Raw genomic sequence first — 23,749 nt, forward strand, 5'->3', positions numbered from 1 at the left:
TCCCGTAGGATGTCATGCACGGGAAGCTTGAGGAACTCCTTAGGAGGTTGCTCAAAGTCTAAAGCCTCTAGAAAGGCTTGAGACTTTTTTGAGTCAGATTCTAGGGGAAGGGACAGGGCAGCAGACATTTCTCTCAGAAATTTAGAAAATGAGGACTGCTCTGGTTTAGAGGTGGCATCGGGTGCCGATGGTTCCTCATCAGATGAGGAGGGATCCTCTTCGGTACCGAGAGGAGTTTCCTCCCATAAGTCAGGGTCCCGGACCTCTGGTGCATGTCGAGACACCGGGGTGGAGGGCGCGGTATGGCGCGTCTTGGACAAAGACTTTCCAGAGCGCACCGAAACGGTACCAGGGGAGGATGACCGGCGTCGATCTCGGTCCCGAGAAGAATGCCGTACCGCCTGGTGCCGAGGAGGATCCAATGTGGCCTGAGAATGAACCACCGGATCGCCATGAAGTTGTTGGGCCGAAAGGATCGGCATGGAGGTGTTCACCGGTACCGAAGGGGTGGACACCGGGGGCTCGGTACGGGGCTCGGGCCGGTCTGGTACCGGAAGGAGCGGTGCCAGGACAGTGGGCAACAGTTGTTCAAGTTGTTTCTTCAACTGCTCCTGGAGTTGAGCCTTTAAGATGGCCGCGATACGGTCATCTAGGGGTGGCATCGGAACCGCTTTCTTTTTCTTCGGTTCCTTGGATGCCGCTCCACGCCCCGGCGATGAGGAGGCCGATGACGAGGCACTCACCGAGATCGGGGCGGAGCGTTTGCGGGACCGGTGCGATGCCGGTAGGGACGGTGTCGCCACCGTAGCTGGAGGGCGCTCAAGGGAAGAGGAAGGCTTCTTAGCCGGCTTACCTGGCGCCAGCGACGCCGATGTGGGGTCGGTCGGTGTCGAGATTGACGGTGCCGATTTTTGAGGTACCGCCGTTGAAGGTGAGGAGTCCATCGCCGACTCGGTGCCGAAGAGAAGAGTTTGTTGAATTCTTCGGTTTTTAAGGGTTCTCTTTTGAAGAGTGGCACAGCGGGTGCAGGAGTCCGCCCGATGCTCCGGACCCAGACACTGCAAACACCAATTGTGTGGGTCAGTTATGGAGATCGGGCGTGCACACCGCTGGCACTTCTTAAAACCGACCTGCGGGGGCATGAAGGGGAAGATAGCCTCCGCAAAATCGAAGCCCGAGGCCTGTATAGTGGCAACAGGCCCCGCCGGGGCAAAAACGAAAGAAAAAAGGCGAAAAAGCAAAGTTTTATTTTTTTTTTTTTTGCAAATCAAAGAAAAATAAACCCGAAGGTAAAGAGAGAAAAAATAAGGAAAAAAGCGCGAGCGGGAAGGCAAAAAAGTGGTTTCAACGGCTGTTGAAAAAACACACGCGTCTTCTTCGCTCCGCGGAAACGAAGAAACTGGGGACCACGCACTCCTCCGTTGGGCGGGAAGGCACTCGCGCACGCGCGGTGCGGCCAACTAGAAACTTCTAGTTAAAAAGGTCCGTACCGAGGGCTCCGTCGGTGACGTCACCCATGTGTTAAGAATATGCTGCCTGCTTGTCCTGGGATAAACACTGCTCTAGCACCCACAGAGCTGGCGCCTATGCCCAGGAGCCAGTTTCTTGATATGAGCCATGTGACTTTGCAACTGGAGTAGGTGGCTAATGCACAGTTCTCAACCCATCTTCCGGATAAAATTAGCCAGCCAGGTGTTCAGGATAGCCACAATGAATAGATAGTGCACGCAACTTTATCTCATGCATATTCATTGTGACTATCCTGAACACCTGGCTGGTTAAATGTGTCCTGAGGACTGAGCGAAGAACCCCTGGCCTAATGGTTAGATCTGTGAACTGAAAACCTGGGAAGCTGGGCTTCAAATCCCACTGCTGCTCCTTGTAATCTTGGGCAACTCACTGAACCTGCCTCAAATACAAAATTAGATCATAAGCCCTTCAGTGACCAGGAAATAGCTACAGAACCTGAATGTAACATGCCTTAACTACTGAAAAATCATGAGCTTAATCCAAAATCCCTTTCCTTCTTCAGTAAATCAGTCTCACTAATACTATAACCAATGAGTTTCCGTTTATAGTTTTGTTACCCAATCTAGCAACCTGAAACATAGAAATCTGTCATTTAAACTATACCTCATAGTCCTCATGAGTCCCAGGAAAAGGTATCGTAGATCTGTGAAATGAAGATGAATATCAACTATGAAACAGAGAAATCATCAACAAGTAAGTGCTTCAGTTCACAAGATTCAGAGCATAACATAGCAAAGCTGTATACAGATGACCCATGTTCCCCGAATCGCTGACCAACATCTTAGTCCCATAGTTAAAAGAGGACATGCATTGCTTGAGAGGGGTCGGGTGCGTCATTCCTTGCGCCAATCTAAGTTTTTCTTACGGGTCTGGGGGATTTACTTATATTCTTTGTCGCACAGAACCCGTAGTATGATTCTTAATACTTTGCCGGTTTAGCCTGCCTTGAGTGAGGTGGGGTTGGCGGGCCTGGGGTGGCCTTTTCTGTGCTTGGCCAAATTTTTTTTTTTTTCCTCTTTGTTGCTTTTCTGTCTGTTTATTTTGGTTTGCGTTTATTCGGTGTCTTTGCTTTGGGGAGTGGGGTCTTTGGGGGGGGGGGGGAGGTCATACGCATTGTCTTTTGGGTCTCCTCAGAGACCAGGGCCCTGAAGGGTATGATTTCACTTTGAGGAGGTTTGACCTCCTCAATTCAGTGGGTTGGGATACTTGCTGTTTTTTGGTTCCTGTGCTGCTGGTTTGCTCTTTAATGAGTATGCACCAAGTTTTTCTGTATTCTTTCTTATTGGCCTCTATTGGCTGCTTCTTCTATATTTGCCTGTTTTCATTTTTGTTGTGAGGTTAGGGATGGGGGATGCGTGGGGATTTGGGGATCGGAGGCACCTTGCTGTATAATTTCTTGAACTGCTGTATCTCCAGTTGTTGTACTTGTTGTTTTTTTCTGGTTTGTTCAATAAAAAATTGTTTCACCTAAAGAGGACATGCAGCCACCTCTAAAAGGTCAGTGATTTGTGGGTACATTCCCCAACACCTGCCCTGCAAGAAAGAACCCACAGAGAAAGGGGAAAGAAAGAAAGAAAAAAAAAATTAATTATAATTCCAACATAAGCAGAGTATATTACATCCACCAGTGCGAGAGATCATTTCTGACCTACAATCACACACACAGAATTAGGGGATGAAAAATTTTTTTAAAAGTAAAATTTAAACGTGTTCCATTTTTCCTTTGAGTACTGCCAGACCAGTCCAAACAAGTGAGTTAGGTCTCTCAGCAAGGAATTGTTCAGATGGAGACAGGAGCAAAAAAAAAAAAAAAAAAAATAAGCTTTGCTCTGACCACTCTCCTTATGGGAGCTGGTGTTATTTTCAGCTCCTCAGTATTCTATGTCAAAAGCAAGACAACTAAAGGCAATTATATTTTGGGTCTCCAATTCACCACCAAAGCTAAACTAGATGTAGTCAGTAAAAAACTTCATAGTCACTAACCCAGGAATGAGATAATGTCATATACCAAGGGAACAGCTAACCAAGCCAGCAACCTTCACTGTTACCTTTCTGAATTTGTCAGAGTTTCCGACAACTATTGCTTTCATGGGTGTGTTATGGACTTCCCCTCTTACTATTCGTACTAGAACAGTCTAGACAAATGGGAGGCACCCAAAGCTCTACCCTAAATCATGACAGCTCTCAGGACTCTTACGTTTAACTAGTAAATGATGGTAGATAAATACTGGTATGATCCATCTAGTTTGACCAGTAAGGTGGTTAGAGTTGTACTTGCCGCTCCATGAGGGTTACAGCCCTCTAAAGCAGTGTTCTTCAACCGCCGGTCTGCGGACCGGTGCCAGTCTGCAGAAATTTCCTGCCGGTTCACAGGGCCGGCACGTGCATTGAGCCCCAGACAGTGCTCTTCAGCCACCGATCCATGGTGCGAACAATGTGGCGTTGTCTTTGGGCCGGCTCCCTGTTCCTCAGTGATGCGGTGTACAAAGCCGTGGGCAGAGGCTCCTATGCGCATCCTGCACCTGAACTGGAAGCTTTCTCTCTGATGTTGCAATGTCAGAGGGAAGGTTTCCAGATGAGGCGCGGGTGTGTGTTGGTGGGTGTGTTGTGTGTGTTGGGGTGTGTGTGTGTGTGTGTGTTGGTGGTGTGTGTGTGCGCGTGTGTGCTTGCGCTGGTGTGTGCATGTGTGCGCGCGCGTGTGTGGCAGCTTAGCCCAGTGTTCTTCAACTGCCGGTCCCACAAAATAATAATTTTATTTCTGCCGGTCCATAGGTATCAAAAGGTTGAAGAACACTGCTCTAAAGGCCTTTGTTTGGGGTTCTACTTGCTGCTTCATGCAGGTTATACACTTCTATGCATTTTTTTTTAAAGTTTGAAAGTTATTTAAAGTTTTGCTTTGATGCTATCCTCTGCGATTATCCCACATCTTTTTTAATTCAATCACTGTTTTAGTACCCACTAAGAGGATATTCAAGGCATCTAACATCCTTTCAGCGAAAAAGTACTTCCTGGTGTTGCTCTTAAGTTTATCTTCTTGCATCTTCATTTAATGTCCTTTGGTTCTTCAGCTTACTTGTCTATGAAAGAGAGACTTGGTTTTTTAAATAAATATCTTGAAAAATATTAAAACATCTGTATCGTATCGCCATCCTTCCTTTCCTCTACACAGGGTACACATATTTCCTGTCTTTAAGTCTCTTCCCATGTGTCTTCTGGCACAGACCCCGTACCATTTTTGTTGCCTTCCACTGAACCATTCCAAATCTTTTTTCTTTCTTACCAAAATAAGGCCTCTAAAGCTGAAAAATGGTACTCCAAATGAGGCATAACCAACAACATGTACAGGGGCATTACCACCACTACCTCCATCTGCCTGTTGCATCTCTCTATGCAGCCTAGCATTCTTCTGGCTTTGGCCATCACCTCTTTATATTATTTTCTCACCTTGACATTCTCCCAAGGAGGATCAACCTGAGGTCCCTCTCCAGGTACATCAGCCTCCCTTCTCCTACTGTATACAGCTCCTTAGGATTTCTACACCCAAAATGCATCACTCTGTACTGCTTCACATTAAATAATAATATTAATCATAATAATTTATTCTTGTATACCGCCAAAGCCATAATAGTTTGAGGCGGTTTACAATGAGAAGTCCTGGACAATCAGTGAAAAAAAATACAATACAAATCATCAGAAATACATACATAACACATAAATACATAAAATCATGTAACATTGTCATGTGACACAATTTTATTTGGCATGTCTATGAGAACTAAATGTCAAATATCTGCTAATAATAACAAGCTTTTGATGATATTGACAGGAGTTGCCATCCAACAAATAACATATAATTGGAAGGATTGTAAAAGACTGAATTATTGTTTCTGGTGGAATTCAGTTTGTAAAATGGAAAGAGCGTTGGCAGTTCAAAAAGGTTACTATAATAAATTTAAGGATGTGTGGAGACCATTATTAAAGTATTATAATGAATAATTTACAATTTTCCCAATTTTAATACTCATGTGGATTTGGGGTGGGGAGGGGGATTCTTGGTTTTCCACTAATAATATATTTATGAATGACATAAGATATTATTTTCATGTGGTAATATTTTAGTTGTATATGAATTTGGGAGGGGGTGGGGGTTAAATCTTCTTGTTGTATGATATTGTAGATTTTCAAGTGATGTTGTGCTATAATTATTTGATATTTACTGTACACTTGATGTAAGTTATAAAATGAATAAAGAAATTTAAAAAAAAAGAAATACATACAAGATAAAAAATTAAAACAGTGAATCATTAGTTTACAAATCGATCAAACAAGTAAGGGCTCCTTTTATTAAGCTGCGCTAGCGGGGTCAACGCGCGTAACTTTTCATCACGCGCTAACCCCCACATTGGCCTAAAAACTACCACCTGCTCAAGAGGAGGCGGTAGCGGCTAGCGCGGCCAGCTGTTTAGCACGCGGTAAACCCCTAGTGCGCCTTTGTAAAAGAAGCCCTATGTTTTTAATAATTTTCTAAAAATAAAATAAGACGGAGCACGCATAATAATATTACTCAACCAGTCATTAATTGTACCGGCCCGAAATGCAAGAGTTCCATCCAGAAATCTTTTAAAGCGACAAGCATTTACTGCCGAGTAAGCAAACATATGGATTCCGCATGTAGGCCTGTTAAAACGGTCTAGAAACAAGTGAGAGACCAGGTACGCAAGAGTCATACCAAATATTGATTTAAAACAGATACAGGAAAATTTAAACAAAACTCTTGCCTCCATCAGTAACCAATGTAATTTTTGATAATAGGAAGTAATATGTTCCCATTTTTTCAAACCAAAAAAATCAGCCAAACTGCTGAATTTTGAATAACTCGAAGTCTTTTCAGTGTTTTCTTATATGTGCCCAAGTAAATAATATTGCAATAGTCCAGCATACTTAAGATGGAAGACTGAACTAGCAGACAAAATGGTGCTACATCAAAATATTTTTTAATGGTTCGGAATTTCCATAAGATCAAAGAAACATTTTCTGACTAGCAAATCCGCATGTTCTAAACTGAGATGCCGGTCCAATGTCACTCCTAAAATTTTTATGGAATCGTCTATAGGAAAATCCTAATCATTTAATAATATTGACGTATCTTTAATTTTGTTATTAGGGCTCGCCAGAAAGAATTTGTTTTTTTCAGAGTTAAGTTTCAATTTCAATTTAATCATCCACAATGCAATCTGGTTTAAGATAAAGGATAAATGATTTTTTTATCTCAGGCCTAGTCCTTGCATACCATGCAGCATACCATGCTGAGGCACTTACAGAAGGGTTGCCTTATCCTCTAGAAAGATCCCAGAAAACAAATTGGCAAGTGGTATGCAATTGCCACAAGGAATGGGGCAGACACAGTGATAAAATAACAAGAGGCTACTAGTAAATGAATTTAAAAGTGTGCCTAACAAGGCCGTGTTTCACCCAGCAAGGGCTCCTTCAGGGGCAAAATGTGCTGTTAAAGAAATAAAAGACAACTGACTCCAAAAAAAGAATTGCCAACGAAACTTAAAAGAATCCAACAATGAGGCAAAAACTGGTCAAAAGGTTCCGTGAGTGATTGCAGAACAGCAAAACCACCAACATACAAAGGAATATGTATACTGAAATAATAATAAGAGTGTGACAATGTAAGGTACCCTCAGTGCGCAGGATAAGCGACGGGAGAAAGACTCCAACGCTTCAAGCGAAAAGGTAGAGGCTAGAAAGCCCCCACCTACACACCATCATGGGGTACCTATAGTGTGTTTTGAAATTAAATAGCACAATCCCAAACAAGTGCACATTGAACACAAATAAAAAAATGTCACACTCTTATTATTATTTCAGTATACATATTCCTTTGTATGTTGGTGGTTTTGCTGTTCTGCAATCACTCATGGAACCTTTTGACCAGTTTTTGCCTCATTGTTGGTTTCGTTAAAGAAATAAAAACATGTCAAGACAAAGTCATAATACCATGAATAAGTAATACAAAGAGGGCCATTTGTTATATGGATTACTAAATCAGAGTTTAGACGTTTTATGGAACACGCCAGTACCAAACTTGCTCATTTTCAAAACTGCAAAACATCTATCTTCTTTTTTTTTTTTTTTGAAAATAGATGTTTTTGTGCTCAGTGCATCTATCTTTTTGAAACAGTTTTTGAAAAAACAAACACATCCAAATGAAAAACGCACAGTACAAGCCATTGGGATGTAGGAGGGGGGCCAGCATTTTTAGAAGACGGAAAAACATCCCATCAGAGCAGTGGGGCACTTTAGGGGGCACTGCAGTGAACTTCACATAAAAAGGTTAAGGTACACAACCCACCAAACCTACTGGACTCAACAATATACCATGTTTCCCCGAAAAAAAAGACATTGTCTTATATTAATTTTGGGCCCAAAAGAGGCACTAGGCCTTATTTTCGGGGTAGGTCTTATTTTTCTTTTCATGTACAATGATCATCTCTCCCTTCCTCTTCTCCACCCCAATTCTGCCTATTTCCTTTCTCTCCCCCTCATGAGCAGCATCTTTCCTCCCCTCTCACCCATCCCCTTGTACAGCAGAACCCTTGCAGCTTCTTTCCTCCCTCCCATTCCCCCCCCCCGCTGACCTTTCCATCTCTCCCCTGCCAACCGCGAGACTGAAATACCTTGTAATAAACAGCAACGTCAGCAGCAATCTAGATAGGCTGCTTTGCGGTTTTCTCCCACCCGGGCATTCCCCTGCTGCATCACTGATGATGTCATCAGCAACGCAGCACACAAAACGCCCGCGAGAAGGCCGCGAAGCAGCCTGTCTAGATTGCCGGCTGAATGATCGCTCAAATCCCTGAAGAAGCATTTTAGCGAAACAGGGAGCCCTGTTGGATTATGTGGAAGTATGTTTAGCTTGGATGACTTTCAGCTTTTTCTCCACGGAGCAGTTTTTCCTGCTTTCTAAACCCCAGGACTACACTTGAACAACAACATTCAGATAAGTGACTTCTATTGAAAATTATTGAAAATATTACAAATTATACTGATAAGTGAAAGAGACTGTTTTTGAAAATAAGAAGAAAAAAAGGTTTTTGAAAATAATAAGAAAAAATAAGATAATAAAGATAATAAAGATAAAATATAATTTCACAGTTTGGGAGTTTTTGACCGAGGATGTGTCTGCTAGTATCAAATTCTGTTTGAAACTAGCTTGTCTATGTGGGTAACCTATAGAGCCCCTATTGGACACTGAGGTCTTTTCTCCTTTTTGGATGGGAGGTGATTTATAGTCCTGTGCTTTTGGAAGGTGTTGTAACTTTGTGATTTATTTGGACATCCTTTTTTTAAATTTTTGGATTTTTTATGACTACACCACCTACCAGGCTACTCCAGAGACTTGCTTGCTGCTCTACTAAGACTGGCCATAACATCTGAAGCTATCATAAAGGCAGGTATGTACATCGTTGGGAGGGGAGTCAGTGATCGCTGGGGGAATGTGTGTGTGGGGGGAGGGGAAGAGTCATGATTACATCCCTACAATGTGTCTCAAACCTTTTTTTAGCTTCAGCACACAAAATGGAGCAAATGGTTTTTGTGGCACATTATAAAATTGCAAAACCAAAAAAAAATTGGATTTGAGAGTTATTTAAAGTTATTTAAGCTATGTGTGGGTAATTGTAACAACGGTGAAACTAAAGTAGATAGAACTGCTAATAAATGTGATGGATGTGCTTCATTTTGAATACAAATTAACTCAAACGTGGCTCGATAGTCGACAAGTAAAACACGCATTTCATCATCTACCATCTGCAGTCGTTCTCTTTTTTTTTTTCCCCAATTTAATTTCTGTCAGAGCTAAAAATCTAAGTTTTCAAAGATAAGAAGATCCAAACAGTAACAAAGCCATGACTGCTTTGTTACTCAAGTTAGGATAACTACTGCATTCAAAATAAAAATAAAATTACTTACTATTAGTTTTCAATCATGTCAAAGAATGATGCTTGTCTGGGCTGTTGTATCCTTATGCACACAGACGCTCATAACACTGACAGACTCTTGCATGTGTGACGTACATGTCTAATCTAATCTAATCTTTAGGTTTGTATACCGCATCATCTCCACGTTCGTAGAGCTCGACGCGGTTTACAGTAGGAGAAATAGGAAGGAACTACAACAGAGGGTTAAAGGTAGAAGTGTGAAGAAAATTTAGAGGACTTGGGATGCCAAGATATAAGAGTTTCCTTGATTCCTAAGTTGAAGGGAGACTTACATTTTTTGAGAAAAGCCAGGTTTTCAGATGTTTGCGGAAAACTTGGAGAGAGCTCAAGTTCCGAAGAGGGGAGGTAAGGTTGTTCCAGAGCTCAGTGATTTTGAAGTGGAGGGAGGTCCCTAGCTTTCCTGTGTGGGAAATGCCTTTTAGCGAGGGGAAGGATATATATTTGTGTTCCTTAGTGTTTACACTTTGTATTTATTCTACATTTGCATGCATTCACTTCTAGGTTTCTAAGCCTGACACTTCTGTGTTCAAGGGAAACATTCTAAGTTTGGTAATATTAGGGTTTCCATATTTTAGGGAAAGTAGGGAGTCTGATATGTCTTACATATCTGTTTTCAACTTTTCTATTAGCTATACTTTTCTTTTTTACATTTTCTTTATTTTTATGCATGTTTCAGTTTTCCCCATTATCTCTAGAGATAAAAAAAGTGAACATGAGTTCGTCGCTGTTGTGCTCTTCTGGTATTTGGCCTCTGATTTGAATGGAGAACAGACCCTGTATGCACATTGCCATCATTGGGCAGGAGTGTTATACATTCCTGATTCCTTCTCTGACCTTCATATATTTTAGTGTATACTTATGAAGGGAATTTTTAAAAATAAATTAAAATTCTGGAATCTCTCGTGGCACACGGTTTGAGAGACACTGCTCTAGAAAGACAGATCTTAACTCTGCCTATAAAAGGACTCCTGCACTCTAATAGGGGGGGAGGGGAGGCCTCACCAGCCCTTTAGAGTTTGCCACTCTTATTGCTGTGACCTTCAAAGTGATTATCTCCTTGACTCCTCTTGAAAAATTGATGCCTTAAAGGCAGTGTGAAGGATGCTGCCACTTTCCCTTTAAAAAAACCCTCACAGTTCAGTTTTGGAATGTTACTATTGTAATTAAGGATCGGGTTACTGGTTTGGGAGTGATACTAGACTTGCAATTGTTTAATGTACAAACAGAAAAGTGTATGCGTTAAGCAAGATTAAACCTATGATCCCATCCTCTGTTTTTCATGTGGTTGTACAAAGTTCTTGTTTTGACCAGACTGGACTATTACAATAGTTTATATATGGGACTGTCTTCTTCCCATTTTCAAGCTTTAGAGATCATACAACATGTTGTTTTTTGTTTTTTTTTAATTCTTTATTCATTTTCAAATTTACAATAAGTGTAACAATATATCCAAACAAATTAACAATAAATATAACACTTAATAATCATCAATGGTACAAATAACATGTTGTTGTGAGGTTAATTGTGGGGCTGGCATGCCTTGACCATGTGATCAGCTCAATTAAAACATTTATTTGGCTCCTGATACAGTTCAGGGTACAATACAAACTCTCTGGCCACCCAGTCAAAGAAATTAATCAGATTTGTTCAACAAGTCCTGCCTCTACTAAAACTATGTTGCCCTGGATCCTGCAATCCTTTGGATTTCAGAAACCATACTATGGGGTCATTCCATGTCAAGAGGTCTAATTTTAGAAAAGTGCCCCTCCTCACCATAACGGATTTTGATGAAACCTTGTATGCTGAATCTTACATGACCCAAACAGCTTTGGTAAAGTTTAAAATCCACCAGTGGAATACTTGTGAAGATACAGCTCTTTGTTTGATACCATACGACGGCCATGTACAGCATCCCTGCATAATTTTGGCAACTTTGAGTCAAAATATTTCCTTGGCCATTGAAGCTACACAAATTAAACTTGGCAATCTTGTACAACTTTTTATGATCTATTCAATAGAACTAATGCGGATTTTCATTTTTTGAAACTGACGTATGTAAAAAGCCTCAAAGTGGGCCGAAAAAATGGACCATGCTAAAATATTTCAAAATTTAGTCTTCTGTGGCTCCTGTAATAATGAAGCTATCCCCTGTAAAATTGTGTCTGTTATTTTGTGACACGATTTGGTTCTCAAATATATGATTTTCGACTTATAAGCTATCCTCGTTACTTTATAAATTTCAATATAAATTTTGGTTTTTTTAAAAAAATGCCAAACATTAAGTATTTTTAGCCAGCTTTTACAAGAAAGAATATTCTGGAAACATTTTCAAACTAACTCTATTAGAAAGAGCATGTTTCAGATGCCCTGAAAAGGTTGGCTTTGGTTTTCAACACAAACAAACCGTGCCTGAAAATAAGGGTTTTAAGTCATTGAAGTTTCCATAGTAATGGCATACATCAACATCGACATAAAGTCAGCTCTTCAAGTTATAAACTGTTTTGCATTTTTTTTTACAAAGAAAATATTTGATTGTGTTGGTCCAAGGTGGCATTGCTACTAGTTCAAGAAATTTGAACCAGCAACCTCATCACCATAGAGGTCACGCCCGACAGCTGTGCAATACCAGCCACATGTGGGTCTCTTAGTTCAGGTTCCCAAGCCTATAGTTTTGGTTTCTTCACCGAGGTTCCAAAGCCTTCAATGGGTGTCTGTCTAGTTCCCAAGCCAATGATTGGGCAGCTTAACCTAGGTTCCCAAGCAGGTATCTTCTATTGGTTCCCAAGCCAAAGTTCTGACTGCTTTTATTGTTTATTGGAAGCTTCTATCCTGCTACTAATGACTGAAGAGTCAATTGTAAGTGGTTTGCATAAGCTGTAGTAAAGGTGTTATGCACCACTTTTGCCAAAATAGTTTCTGGAAACTGATATTGTCGACCAGATGATGTAACCGATGGAACAGAGAGTACAGAAATAAGATGTTGTTTTGGCACCTAGCAAATGTTTTGTCTTTCAGGCCAGTAAAACTAACTAGCAGGGCTGTGTGGGTGATACTTCTGCAATGTTGCCAATCTACAATTTTGTTATCATATATGCATGCAACATAATAACCAGGGGGCAGTTGTGATTGCATGGCATTATAGTGTGAATACTCAAAGTGTTGGCCACAAAGTAAGTAGTACCATTTGAACCTTGCTCACACAAATGGCATTTGAGTCAAGTGACACAAATTGATGATATTCTCTGGTTCCAGCTATTGTGCTGCTTTCTTTCCATCTCTCTTCCTGAAATGTCTTGCTTTCATCAATTTCTTCTTTGCGAACAAATATGTATTTAATTTCATGTATATTTTTAGCACAGAAATTGAATAGATCTTTTGATGTCAATATCCGATTATTCAAAGGTCTTTGAAAGCTACCTCTGGCTGCCAGTAGAGATAAAGTGGGTTATACAAAATGAAAAACTGAATGAGTGCAAAATGTGATAAAAGCACAAGATAATTTCTCCTGCTGGACTAGCAGCTCAGGATGTCAGAGTCGAGTCAAACCACAGAATGCACCTTGTGTGAAGACTATTGACTTGATTGAAGAAATACTGCAATTTTTTTTCTCTTTATCCGATAGATTAAAAAAAAAAAAAGTACTCTCTGCTCCATTGGTTTCATCATCTGGTCGATAATATCAGTTTCCAGAAACTATTTTGTAAATGTGGTGCATAGATTCAATAAAATGTAATGAATGAATAAAAGCAGTTAAAACTTCGGCTTAGGAACCAATAGAAGATCCCCACCTTAGGCTTGGGAACCTAGGTTAAGCTTCCAAATCATTGGCTTGAGAACCAGACAGACACCTACTGAAGGATTTGGAACCTCAGTGAAGAAATGAAAATTACAGGCTTGGGAACCTGTACTAAGAGACCCACCCGTGGCTGGTATTGCACAGCTATTAGGCGTGACCTCTATGGCAATGAGGTTGCTGGTTCAAATTTCTTGAACTAGTAATGGACAATCAAAGATTTTCCTCATAAAAAATGCAAAACAGTTTATAACTTGAAGAGCTGACCATATTTCGATGTTAATATGTGACATTACTATGGAAACTTCCATGACCTTTGACCCTCATTTGCAGGCAATTTGTTTGTGTTGAAAACCATAACCAACTTTTTCAGAGGATCTGAAACATGCTCTAATAGAGTTGGTTTGAAAATGTTTGCAAAATATTCTTTTTTGTAATAGCTGGTTAAAAATATCCAATTTTATACATTTTTCTTTTAACACAAACTTTAAATTGAAATTATAAAGTAATGAGATTAGCTTATAATTAAATCATATATTTGAGAACAAAGTCGTGTCATAAAATAACAGAAACTTTTACAGGAATAGCTTCATTATTACAGGAGCTACAGATGGCTAAACTTAGAAATTTTTTAAAACGGCCCATTTTTAGGCCTACTTTGAGGCTTTTTACGTACGTCAGTTTCAAAAAAATGAAAACCTGCATTAGTTTCATTGAATAGATCGTAAAAAAGTTGTATAAGATTGTCAAGTTTCATTTGATTAGCTTCAAAGGTCAAGGAAATATTTTGACTCAAAGTTGCCAAAATTGTGTAGGGATATTATACATGGCCATGGTATATAGCAGGGGTGCCCAATACATCGATCGCGATCGACAGGTCGCTCGCTCAGGTGACCCCAGTCGATCGCAGAGCGGGTTCCTTTCTTTCCTTCTCTTTTTTCTCCTCCTTACTGGCCTGCCTCTTGAAGAACGCCAGCCAATCAGAGTGCTGGAAGGGCGGGGTGAAGGTCGGTGGCGTACCAAGAGGGGGGCGGTCCACCCCGGGTGCACAGCCGGCCAGATCCGGGTCCTCCTGCCCTTCCTTTCCCCCAATCCGCGCTCGGGGCTCGCGCCTGCCTAGTCTGTGCCGCTGCCCAAATGGTGCTGTTGGTTCTTGCGAGACTCGCGGGAGTTGACTGCACCATTCGAGCGGCGGTGCAGGACCAGGCAGACGCGCTCGGGGCTCGCGTCTGGATTTCACTTCCGGCACAGATGGGGGAGCCTGCCGAGCTGACACCATTCGGGCAGCACGAGACCAGGCAGGCACGCTCGGGGCTCACACCTGCCTATTACTGCCGCTGCAGATGGAGACTTGGGCGGCTGTCCAGCAGGGAAGGCTGCCGATGCAGCGCAGGACCGCCAGGATTGCATCAAGGTACCGGGGGTGAGGGGATGTTTAAAATATCAGGATAGCCATCTAGGGAGGGAGGGAGGGATTTTAAAAGGTACTGAGGGTGAGGAGATGTTTAAAATACCAGGTTAGCCGTCTAGGGAGGGAAGGAGGGATTTTAAAAAGTACAGGGGGTATGATTAAAAAAGGTACTGGGGGTATGTAGGGGGATGGTTTAGGGTACGAGAGGGGTATGGGGCCTGCCTGTCACTAGGTCTGCCTGCCTTCCCTGTGCCCTGTCCCTGCCTAGCGGCAGTGGTTTGGGGGAGGGCAGGGAGACAGAAGGAAAGAAGGGAAACAGAAAAAAAGAAATGGGGCATGAAGAGAGAAAAAAAAGGGAGGCAGGGAGAAAGAAAGGGAAGGGAGAGAGGAAGAAAAAGTTGGGGGAGGGAATGAGGTCTGGAGGAGAGGAATCATACAGGCTGAAAGAAGGGAAGAAAGATTGGATGCACAGTCATAAGAAGAAAGTGCAACCAGAGACTCATGAACACCAGACAACAAGGTAGGAAAAATTATTTTATTTTAAATTTAGTGATCAAAATGTGTCTGAATTTATATCTTCTGTCTATATTTTTCACTATGGCCCCCTTTTACTAAACCGCAATAGCGGTTTTTAGCGCAGGGAACCTATGAGCGTTGAGAGCAGCGCTGGGCATTCAGTGCAGCTCCCTGCGCTAAAAGCTGCTATTGTGGTTTAGTAAAAACGGGGGGGGGGGGGATATATTTGTCTATTTTTGTATGGTTGTTACTGAGGTGACAGTGCATAAAGTCATCTGCCTTGACTTCTTTGAAAAAACCCCGGAATAGGAATGATAATTAACATTTTCTCAGCGTACAGTGTGCTTTGTGGTTTTTTTTAATTTTATTGTTGGTAGATCATTTTGACTTGGTCATTTTAAAAGTAGCTCACAAGCCCAAAAAGTGTGGGCACCCCTGGTATATAGTATCAAAGAAAGAGCTATATCTCCACAAATATTCCACTGGCGAATCTTAAACTTTACCAGAGTTTGTTTGGGTCATGTATAACGTGACCATTTATTTTTTTCATCAAAATGGGACATCTATTCAGACCCGCCCCCAATCCCGCATAGCCCCACCCCCAATCCTGCCCTAGCCCCGCCCCCAATTTCTTCCATTCATTTTTCATGTACACACAATATCTTATTAATTCATAATGGTACACATAAAATAAAATAAAAAAAACACAAAGCACACTGTACGCAGAGAAAATGTTAATTATCATTTATGAGTTTCGGATTTTTTTCAAAGATGTCAAGGCAGATGACTTTAAAATATGCAATGTCACCTCAATAACTATAGAAAAATAGACAAATATAGTGCAAAATATAGACAGCAGATATAAATTCTCAAAATGGACACATTTTGATCACTAAATTTAAAATAAAATCATTTTTCCTACCTTTATTGTCTGGTGATTTCATGAGTCTCTGGTTGCACTTCCTTCTGACTGTGCATCCAATCTTTCTTTCTTTTGCATCCAACATTTCTTTCACAATCCAGCCCCATCCCCTTTGGGTCCAGGTCTCTCTCTCTTTTCCCTCTTACCCTGCTGAGATCCAGTGTCAGTTCTCATTTGTACCTTTGTTCCAGGTCTCCCTCTCTCTCCCTCCTCTGTTATGATCTTAAATCTCCCTGTTCTTCCCCAGGGTCTCTCCCCCTCTGTCTGAACTTCCCATTGTCCTGCATCTGCTTCCTGTCTTTCCCCTGTGGTCTAGGCCTTTCTCTCTCTAGTCTTTCTAATCTGCTTACAACCCCCCTCCCTTTTCTGCCTCTTTCTCACCTTCCTTCCTCCCTCCTTCCCTCCCAGCAGATTTTAGCTTATCTCTCTCCTCCTTTTCTCCTCTCAGATCTGGTATCTGTCTCCTTCCTCTTTTCCTCCTCCCAGGTCTGGTATCTGTCTCCTCCCCTTCCCCCCTGCTCAGGCATCTCTCCAGGTCTGGTATCTGTCTCCTCCCCTTCCCCCCTGCTCAGGCATCTCTCTCTCCGCTCCCTTCCTCCTGTTCTTCCTTCTCAATTTTTCTGCCTCTGTCTAAATTCTTTCTTACTATTCAGTCCTCAATTTCCCTCTTTCATTGTGTCTACCTATAGCTTGCCACCTCTTTCCCTCACTCCTTCCAGTATCTAACTCTATCCTCTTCCCTCAATCCAGCATGTGCCCTTTTTTCTTTCTCCTCCCCACTTCCTTCCAGTATCTGCTCCTCCTCTCCCCCACTTCCATTCAGTCTGCCCCCTCTCCCCCACACTTCCATTCAGTGTCTGTTCCTCCTCTCCCCCACACTTCTATTCAGTTTTGTCCCACCTCTCTCCACACTTCCATTCAGCATCTGTCCCTTCTCTCCCCAACACTTCCATTCAGCGTCTGTCCCTCCTCTCCCCTACACTTCCATTCAGCATATGTCCCTCCTCTCTTCCACACTTCCATTTAGTGTCTGCCCCCCCTCTCTCTACCCCTTCCATCTACTGTTCACCCTCTGTCTAACCCCTTCCATTCTCTGCCCTCTCTGCCCTTTCCATCCAGTGTCTGCCCTCTCTCTCTTCCATATGGTATCTTCCCTCTTTCTATGCTCCTTCCATAAACTGTCTCCTTTGTACATGATTCATTTCAGTTTCCCCCCTCTCCATTTTTCTGTCTCCCTATGCTCTGGAATCTCTCTCTTCTCCTTTCCTTCCCACTCCACCCCGTGGTCTGACGTCTCTATCTCCTTCCCTCCCCTCCCCATGCCCTGGTATCTATCTCCCTCATTTCCCTCTGGTCTGGCATTTGTTTCCTCTCTCTCCCCCCATGCCCTGGCATCTCTCCCTCCCCCTCCATGTCTGGTATCTCCTTTCCTTTCCTTTCCCTCCCTCCCATGGACTTGACATCTCTTGTTCCTCTCCCTTTTCCTTCTCTCTCCTTTTGTGTCAGCATGCCTCGTGTCCAGCATCTCCCACCTGCCTTCCTACTCGTCATGTCTGGTTTTTTTTCCTTCACCCTACAATCTTCATGTCCAGCATCTTCCTGTGTTCCTTTTTTTCTTCCTTATCTGATTTAGCAGCTTTCTCTCCTTTCCTGAGCCAGCCAACCCACCATCTTCCCACATCCCATTCCAGTACCACCCCTCTTTTCCCCAACTTAATAGGCCTGAATGGTATAGAAGTCCCTCAGAGTGCTCCAGTGCTGCTGCGAGACTGGAGGCGATTTTTAGCTGCCATCAGCCCTGCCTTCGGCTGCGCCGGTAATGCTAAACTGGACGGTAAAAGCAAAGAGAGATGCCACTTGCAAAGAGAGAGACTTTCCCACTTGCCTGCATCGCTTGAAGTTCTGCCGCTCACAATCCCGCCCCCCTCTGAAGTGACCTCCTGTTTTTGAGGGGCGGGATCGAGAGCGGCAGAACTTCGAGCGATGCAGGCAAGTGGGAAAGTCCCGCGGCTTGTCTCTTTTCTTTTACAGTCCAGTTTAGCATTACCGGCGCAGCCGAAAGCAGGGCTGATGGCAGCTAAGAGAGCTGCCTTGCCATCCCCTAATGCCGACCCTGAGAATAGGGAGGGTGATTCTGGACCTGGCAGGCCCCCCTGACCATTTCGGCGCTGTAGGGAAGGAGGGAGGCAGGCTTTAGTGCGGGAGGGGAAGCGATCACCGGTCCATTGTCCCCATGCACAGCTTCGGGACGCTGTCCCTGAAAACGGGACATTTCGGCATCCCGAAGCAGTGGGTCGGGACAACGGGACGGTCGGTCCCATAACGGGACTGTCCCGTTGAAACGGGACGTATGGTCACCTTAGTCATGTAAGATTCAGCATATAAAATTTAATCAGAATCCGTGATAGTGAGGTGGGGAGCCTTAGACTAGAGAATGACACAGGGACAAATTTGTCCCCGTCCCCACAGGAACTCAATTTCCCCGTCCCTGTGAGTTTTGTCACTGTCCCTATCCCATTCCTGTAAGCTCTGCCTTAATCACACAAGCCTCGAGCTTATGATTTTAAAGCGTTTGAGGCTTGAGCAGATGAGGATGGAGCTCTCAGGGGCAGGGACAGAAAAAGAACTTGTGGGGATGGGACGGGAAAATGAGCTCCTGCAGGGACAGGGACAAATTTGTCCTTGTGTCATTCTCTACCCTAGACCACTTGACACGGAATTACTCTATTCTTTGTTTTAAAAGCATTTCCATTAATTTACTGACCACAGAGGTCAAACTAACTAGCCTTGCAGTTTCCAACATCCTTCTTACTTCTGCTTTTGAAAAGAGGAACATCTGTCCTTCTCTTGTCCTCTGGGACCACTCCCAAGTGGAATGTTCTAACATTAAAAATATTGCCATCCAGGGTCCAAAAGTATCGGTCTCTTTTTTTCATAGGCAGCTTAATGACCTTAGTCCCTCTCAGGATTTTTCTGCTATACTGGAGGCCTGGCAGTGAGATTTAAGGAGGGCACCTTTTGATCAGAGCTCTTAAACGTATTCCTGTTCTAGTACATAGTGCTGAGCTCAGGGAATGCCTCTTGAGAGCGTATGTTTCCCCAGAGTCACGCCTACCATATGGGTTGTGTAGACACCCAACTTTGTACTACATGCATTACTGAGGTGAATTCTTACTTTCATGGCCTTTGACTTTGTGAGGGTATACTGGGTTTTAGGGGGGGCTTTGGCCTCTTTCCTGCAGAAGCTTCTGCATGTTCCTGTTCCTCGCTCTGTGCTTCATATGCTGTTTGCTCAATTTTCCATGTTTTCTGTGTATACCTCAGCTGAAAAATTGTTTTTGAGTAAATATGTTATATCCTGGGGAAAAAATGTATTTTGAATTTTTGGTTGGCTGATGAGCCTCCCTCCTTTTGGTATTATAGAAATAAACTACATGAACTGATGGGATGGAAAGCTTACTCCTCTCACCGAAGAAGTAGAGACTTTGTCAACATTTGGACTCCTTATTTGAATATTTTGCCTCCAAGGAGTCATAGTCGTGTTTTGAACAGACTTCTGTTGTTTCCTAACCCACCTGTTTGACCTTGGTTAAATCTTGTATTGTTGGATTTGGGGGATGTGGGTGGGAGGAGCGTGGGTGGGGGTTTCTGTGGGGGGGACTTTCTTGAGGCCTTGGAGGACATCAGAGGACAGTCCTCTTTGGCAGGTAGCTTTTATTGTATATTCTTTGCTTGTCATCTTGCCATTGTTTGTTTATGGTTCATTGTTGTTAATAAAAACAGATTTAAACATAAAAATACCGTATTTTCACGTAGATAACGCGCACACGGGTATAGCGCGCGGAAAACGCAAATTTATGTACAGAAATTTTTGTATACCGCGCACACCCGTATACCGCGCATGCTGCCCGACTCTCCAGTCGCCCGCCCCGACTCTCCTCTGGCCACCCCGACTCTTCTTTCGCTCGCCCCGACTCTCCTCTCCCCCTTGAAGTCCTGTCCCCACCCTGAAAGCCTGATGCCCCCCCCTGACGTCCGATTCATCCCCCCCCCGCAGGACCGCTCGCACCCCCACCCGAAGGACCGCTCGCACCCCCACAGCCTCCCGACCCCCCCCCATCATGTAGAAGCTCCTACCGGTGTCCTGCTGCTTCCCCTCTTGCCCCGCCGACTCCCCGACACGATTTGGGCAAGAGGGAGCTCAAGCCCTCTTGCCCCCCCCGACTCCCCGACACGATCGGGGCAAAAGGGAGCCCAAGCCCTCTTGCCCCGCCGACTCCCCAACTCCCCGACAATATCGGGCCAGGAGGGAGCCCAAGTCCTCCTGGCCCTGGCGACCCCCCCCCCTAGTTGTTCGGGCCAGGAGGGAGCCCAAATCCTCCTGGCCACGGCGACCCCCTACCCCCACCCCGCACTACATTACGGGCAGGAGGGATCCCAGGCCCTCCTGCCCTCGACGCAAACCCCCCTCCCCCCAACGACCGCCCCCCCCAAGAACCTCCGACCGCCCCCCCAGCCGACCCGCGACCCCCCTGGCTGACCCCCACGACACCCCCACCCCCTTCCCCGTACCTTTCTGTAGTTGGCCGGACAGACGGGAGCCAAACCCGCCTGTCCGGCAGGCAGCCAACGACGGAATGAGGCCGGATTGGCCCATCCGTCCCAAAGCTCCGCCTACTGGTGGGGCCTAAGGTGCCTGGGCCAATCAGAATAGGCCCGGGAGCCTTAGGTCCCTCCTGGGGGCGGGGCCTTGGGCACATGGTCGGGTTGGGCCCATGTGCCTCAGGCCCCGCCCCCAGGTGGGACCTAAGGCTCCCGGGCCTATTCTGATTGGCCCAGGCACCTTAGGCCCCACCAGTAGGCGGAGCTTTGGGACGGATGGGCCAATCCGGCCTCATTCCGTCGTTGGCTGCCTGCTGGACAGGCGGGTTTGGCTCCCGTCTGTCCGGCCAACTACAGAAAGGTACGGGGAAGGGGGGTGGGGGTGTCGTGGGGGTCGGCCAGGGGAGTCGCGGGTCGGCTGGGGGGGGGGGGCGGTCGGAGGTTCTTGGGGGGGGGCGGTCGTTGGGGGGAGGGGGGTTTGCGTCGAGGGCAGGAGGACCTGGGATCCCTCCTGCCCGTAATGTAGTGCGGGGTGGGGTTAGGGGTCGCCGTGGCCAGGAGGGTTTGGGCTCCCTCCTGGCCCGAAAAACTAGCGGGGAGGGGGGGGTCGCCAGGGCCAGGAGGACTTGGGCTCCCTCCTGGCCCGATATTGTCGGGGAGTTGGGGAATCGGCGGGGCAAGAGGGCTTGGGCTCCTTTTTGCCCCGATCATGTTGGGGAGTCGGCGGTCCTTCGGGGTGGGGGTGCGGGTGCGTGCGAGCGGTCTTGCGGGGGGTGAATCGGACGTCGGGGAGGGGGGGGAACTATGTAAAAAAAATTTTGTACAACGCGCTCACGCGTATACCACGCAAGGGTATGCACGGTTTGTAAAAACACGTATAATGCGCGCTTTATATGCGTGAAAATACGGTATATTGCCAAGGTCAATTAGGTTAGGACATTAATTAGGGCTCAAAGCAAAATCTGAAGATGCTACTGAAACAGTAACGCCCAGAAATTTTTGCTATAATTCTCAAGCTACAGCAATGTTTTCATGCATCACAAGCTTAAATCTAACCTTAAAGTCACTCTAAGAAGATTCAGTTATATACAGGTGCAGAAAGCTGGTTCTTCAGGATGTGCCCACTATTACTGCCCTAACTGGAAGGAAGTGGGAGGAGCTCCAATAGCTTATGAGATCACCTGCTGAAATATTAACTCGGAAGAAAACTGGAACTGTGCAGGTTCTGCTATGCCTGAGGGGAGAGAGATGTAGCTTTTATGAACTTCCCCCCTTCTCTGTCTGGTACAAAGCAGCAATAAAACCATCTGCTGATCCCACAGTACATGAATGCCGACCAGGATTTATTCCATGCAAACCACACAGGCCAAAGTTGTTTGGGGAACCCCTCCAGCTCCACTTTTCACTGGATACTAACCCTCCAAAGATTACACCCATCTGTCGCGCACCTGTTAACTCCCAAGCCAGGCTGCATGCTTGAATTGACATGACTTAGCTGCAGACCATTCCCTCCAATTTTTCCACTTCAGACCCCCCCTGACCAAGTCCAAAACATCACCACAGAAAACTTCCCCTGCCCCACCCCCTAACCTTTACTGCCTCCCTATTGCTCTTGAAGGATAGACAGAGAGTGTGTTGTCAGTAGCTCCCGCTGTTGGCCAACCAAGGATGAAGAGTCACCGCTTTACCGATACATATAAGAGAAGAACAAAATCTAGATCGATTTAAAGGAAGAGTTTCCTATTCAGAGACACCTTGACGCCTTTAATTTAAAATCAGCTATCAATGAAAGCTTTCCTCACCACACTCTCTTGCCTTCCATTAAAATCCCAACCTACTTGGTTTTTACTTTTAATATTTTCTTTCCTATAAGAAATGTATTTCTACTGCCCTCCCATCTTGAACCAGTTAGTCTGTTTTTTGTTGAGTCCTGTTCGTATGTTTATCCGTTTTTATAATATATGGTACCCAATTTTAATTTTACTGTTAAGTCGCTTAGTAATTTATAATAAGTGATTGAATCAAATTTTAATAAAACTTGAACTTGAAACTGCACGATACTGAATCCACCGAGGTGGGAAATCAGAGCCCTACCGAGTCTGTTCCCTAGGGAGGAGCGAAATCAGCTCTAAAGGGCTGTTGCCCAGGGCATCCCCCAGACTGTCTATTCTTCAGTGGGAAGCACCAACTGCTGGAGCCAGAGAAACACAGAAAAGTTTAAGGCACTACCAGCCTCCTACATAGAGGAGTGACACCAGCACAGAGTTCTTTTTCCTCTCTGTCTCCATCAACCGACAGGGGACATAAACCACTCATCTGGACTGGTCTGACATGAATGACAAGGAAGATCAAATTTCAAGACCCAAAATGTTTACAGAGTCTTAGCCCTGCATACTATTCACTGTTAAGACCAGGCCACCTACTTTAAATCTTCTGCGAGAGGGAACATGCCCCTTCCCCCTTTATATGAGCTGAAAAACAATCCGATAGGAAAACAAGAAACATTTTTTAAAAAAGTTATTGTGTTAACTCACTGAATAAACTGCAGCCCCTTCTCAATATCTTCCTTTCTTCTCTGACGCTCCATTACAACCCCTGCAATGTGTAACAAACAGAAGTTAATGCAGTCACTACAGCCACTTCTCAGATGGAGCTATGGGCTGAAATCAGCACTTGGCAGCTGTATAAACAGGCCCAGCATTCAATTCTCAACCAGAGAAATCTCTTACAATTGATAAGACTACTAGGTACAATGGTCTGGCGATTTATGGCATAGAATCCACAAAAACAAGTTAAAACAACCCCAAGTCAAATAGACCAGAACAATCCACAAAAACAAGTTAAAACAACCCCATGTCAAATAGACCAGAACAAGAAACAAGTGGGGGAAGGGACTGTGCACATCAGCCTTAGAAACAACAATGTTTATTGAATATAATCAGAGTATAGAAATGGCACCACTCTCC

At 44.4% G+C, this 23,749-nt stretch overlaps 1 protein-coding gene across 5 annotated transcripts in view; it reads right to left on the minus strand.

Moving 5' to 3' along the window:
- ZC3H7B (zinc finger CCCH-type containing 7B) overlaps positions 1 to 23,749 on the minus strand; it is a 204,980-nt gene that overhangs the window by 162,685 nt on the left and 18,546 nt on the right. For 3 of the 5 annotated variants that reach the window (XM_033929398.1, XM_033929404.1, XM_033929399.1), the window contains exons 3-4: positions 23,318 to 23,378; positions 2,134 to 2,173 (exon numbers count right to left, since the gene is read on the minus strand). In XM_033929398.1, the coding sequence (XP_033785289.1) occupies positions 2,134 to 2,173; positions 23,318 to 23,370 (93 nt within the window). In that variant the 5' untranslated portion in view covers positions 23,371 to 23,378. The remainder of the gene's footprint in view (positions 1 to 2,133; positions 2,174 to 23,317; positions 23,379 to 23,749) is intronic. The other 2 variants (XM_033929400.1, XM_033929401.1) reach the window with 1 other exon arrangement.

Source organism: Geotrypetes seraphini, chromosome 2 (assembly GCF_902459505.1).
Source record: "Geotrypetes seraphini chromosome 2, aGeoSer1.1, whole genome shotgun sequence".
NCBI classification, from domain to species: Eukaryota; Metazoa; Chordata; class Amphibia; order Gymnophiona; family Dermophiidae; genus Geotrypetes; species Geotrypetes seraphini.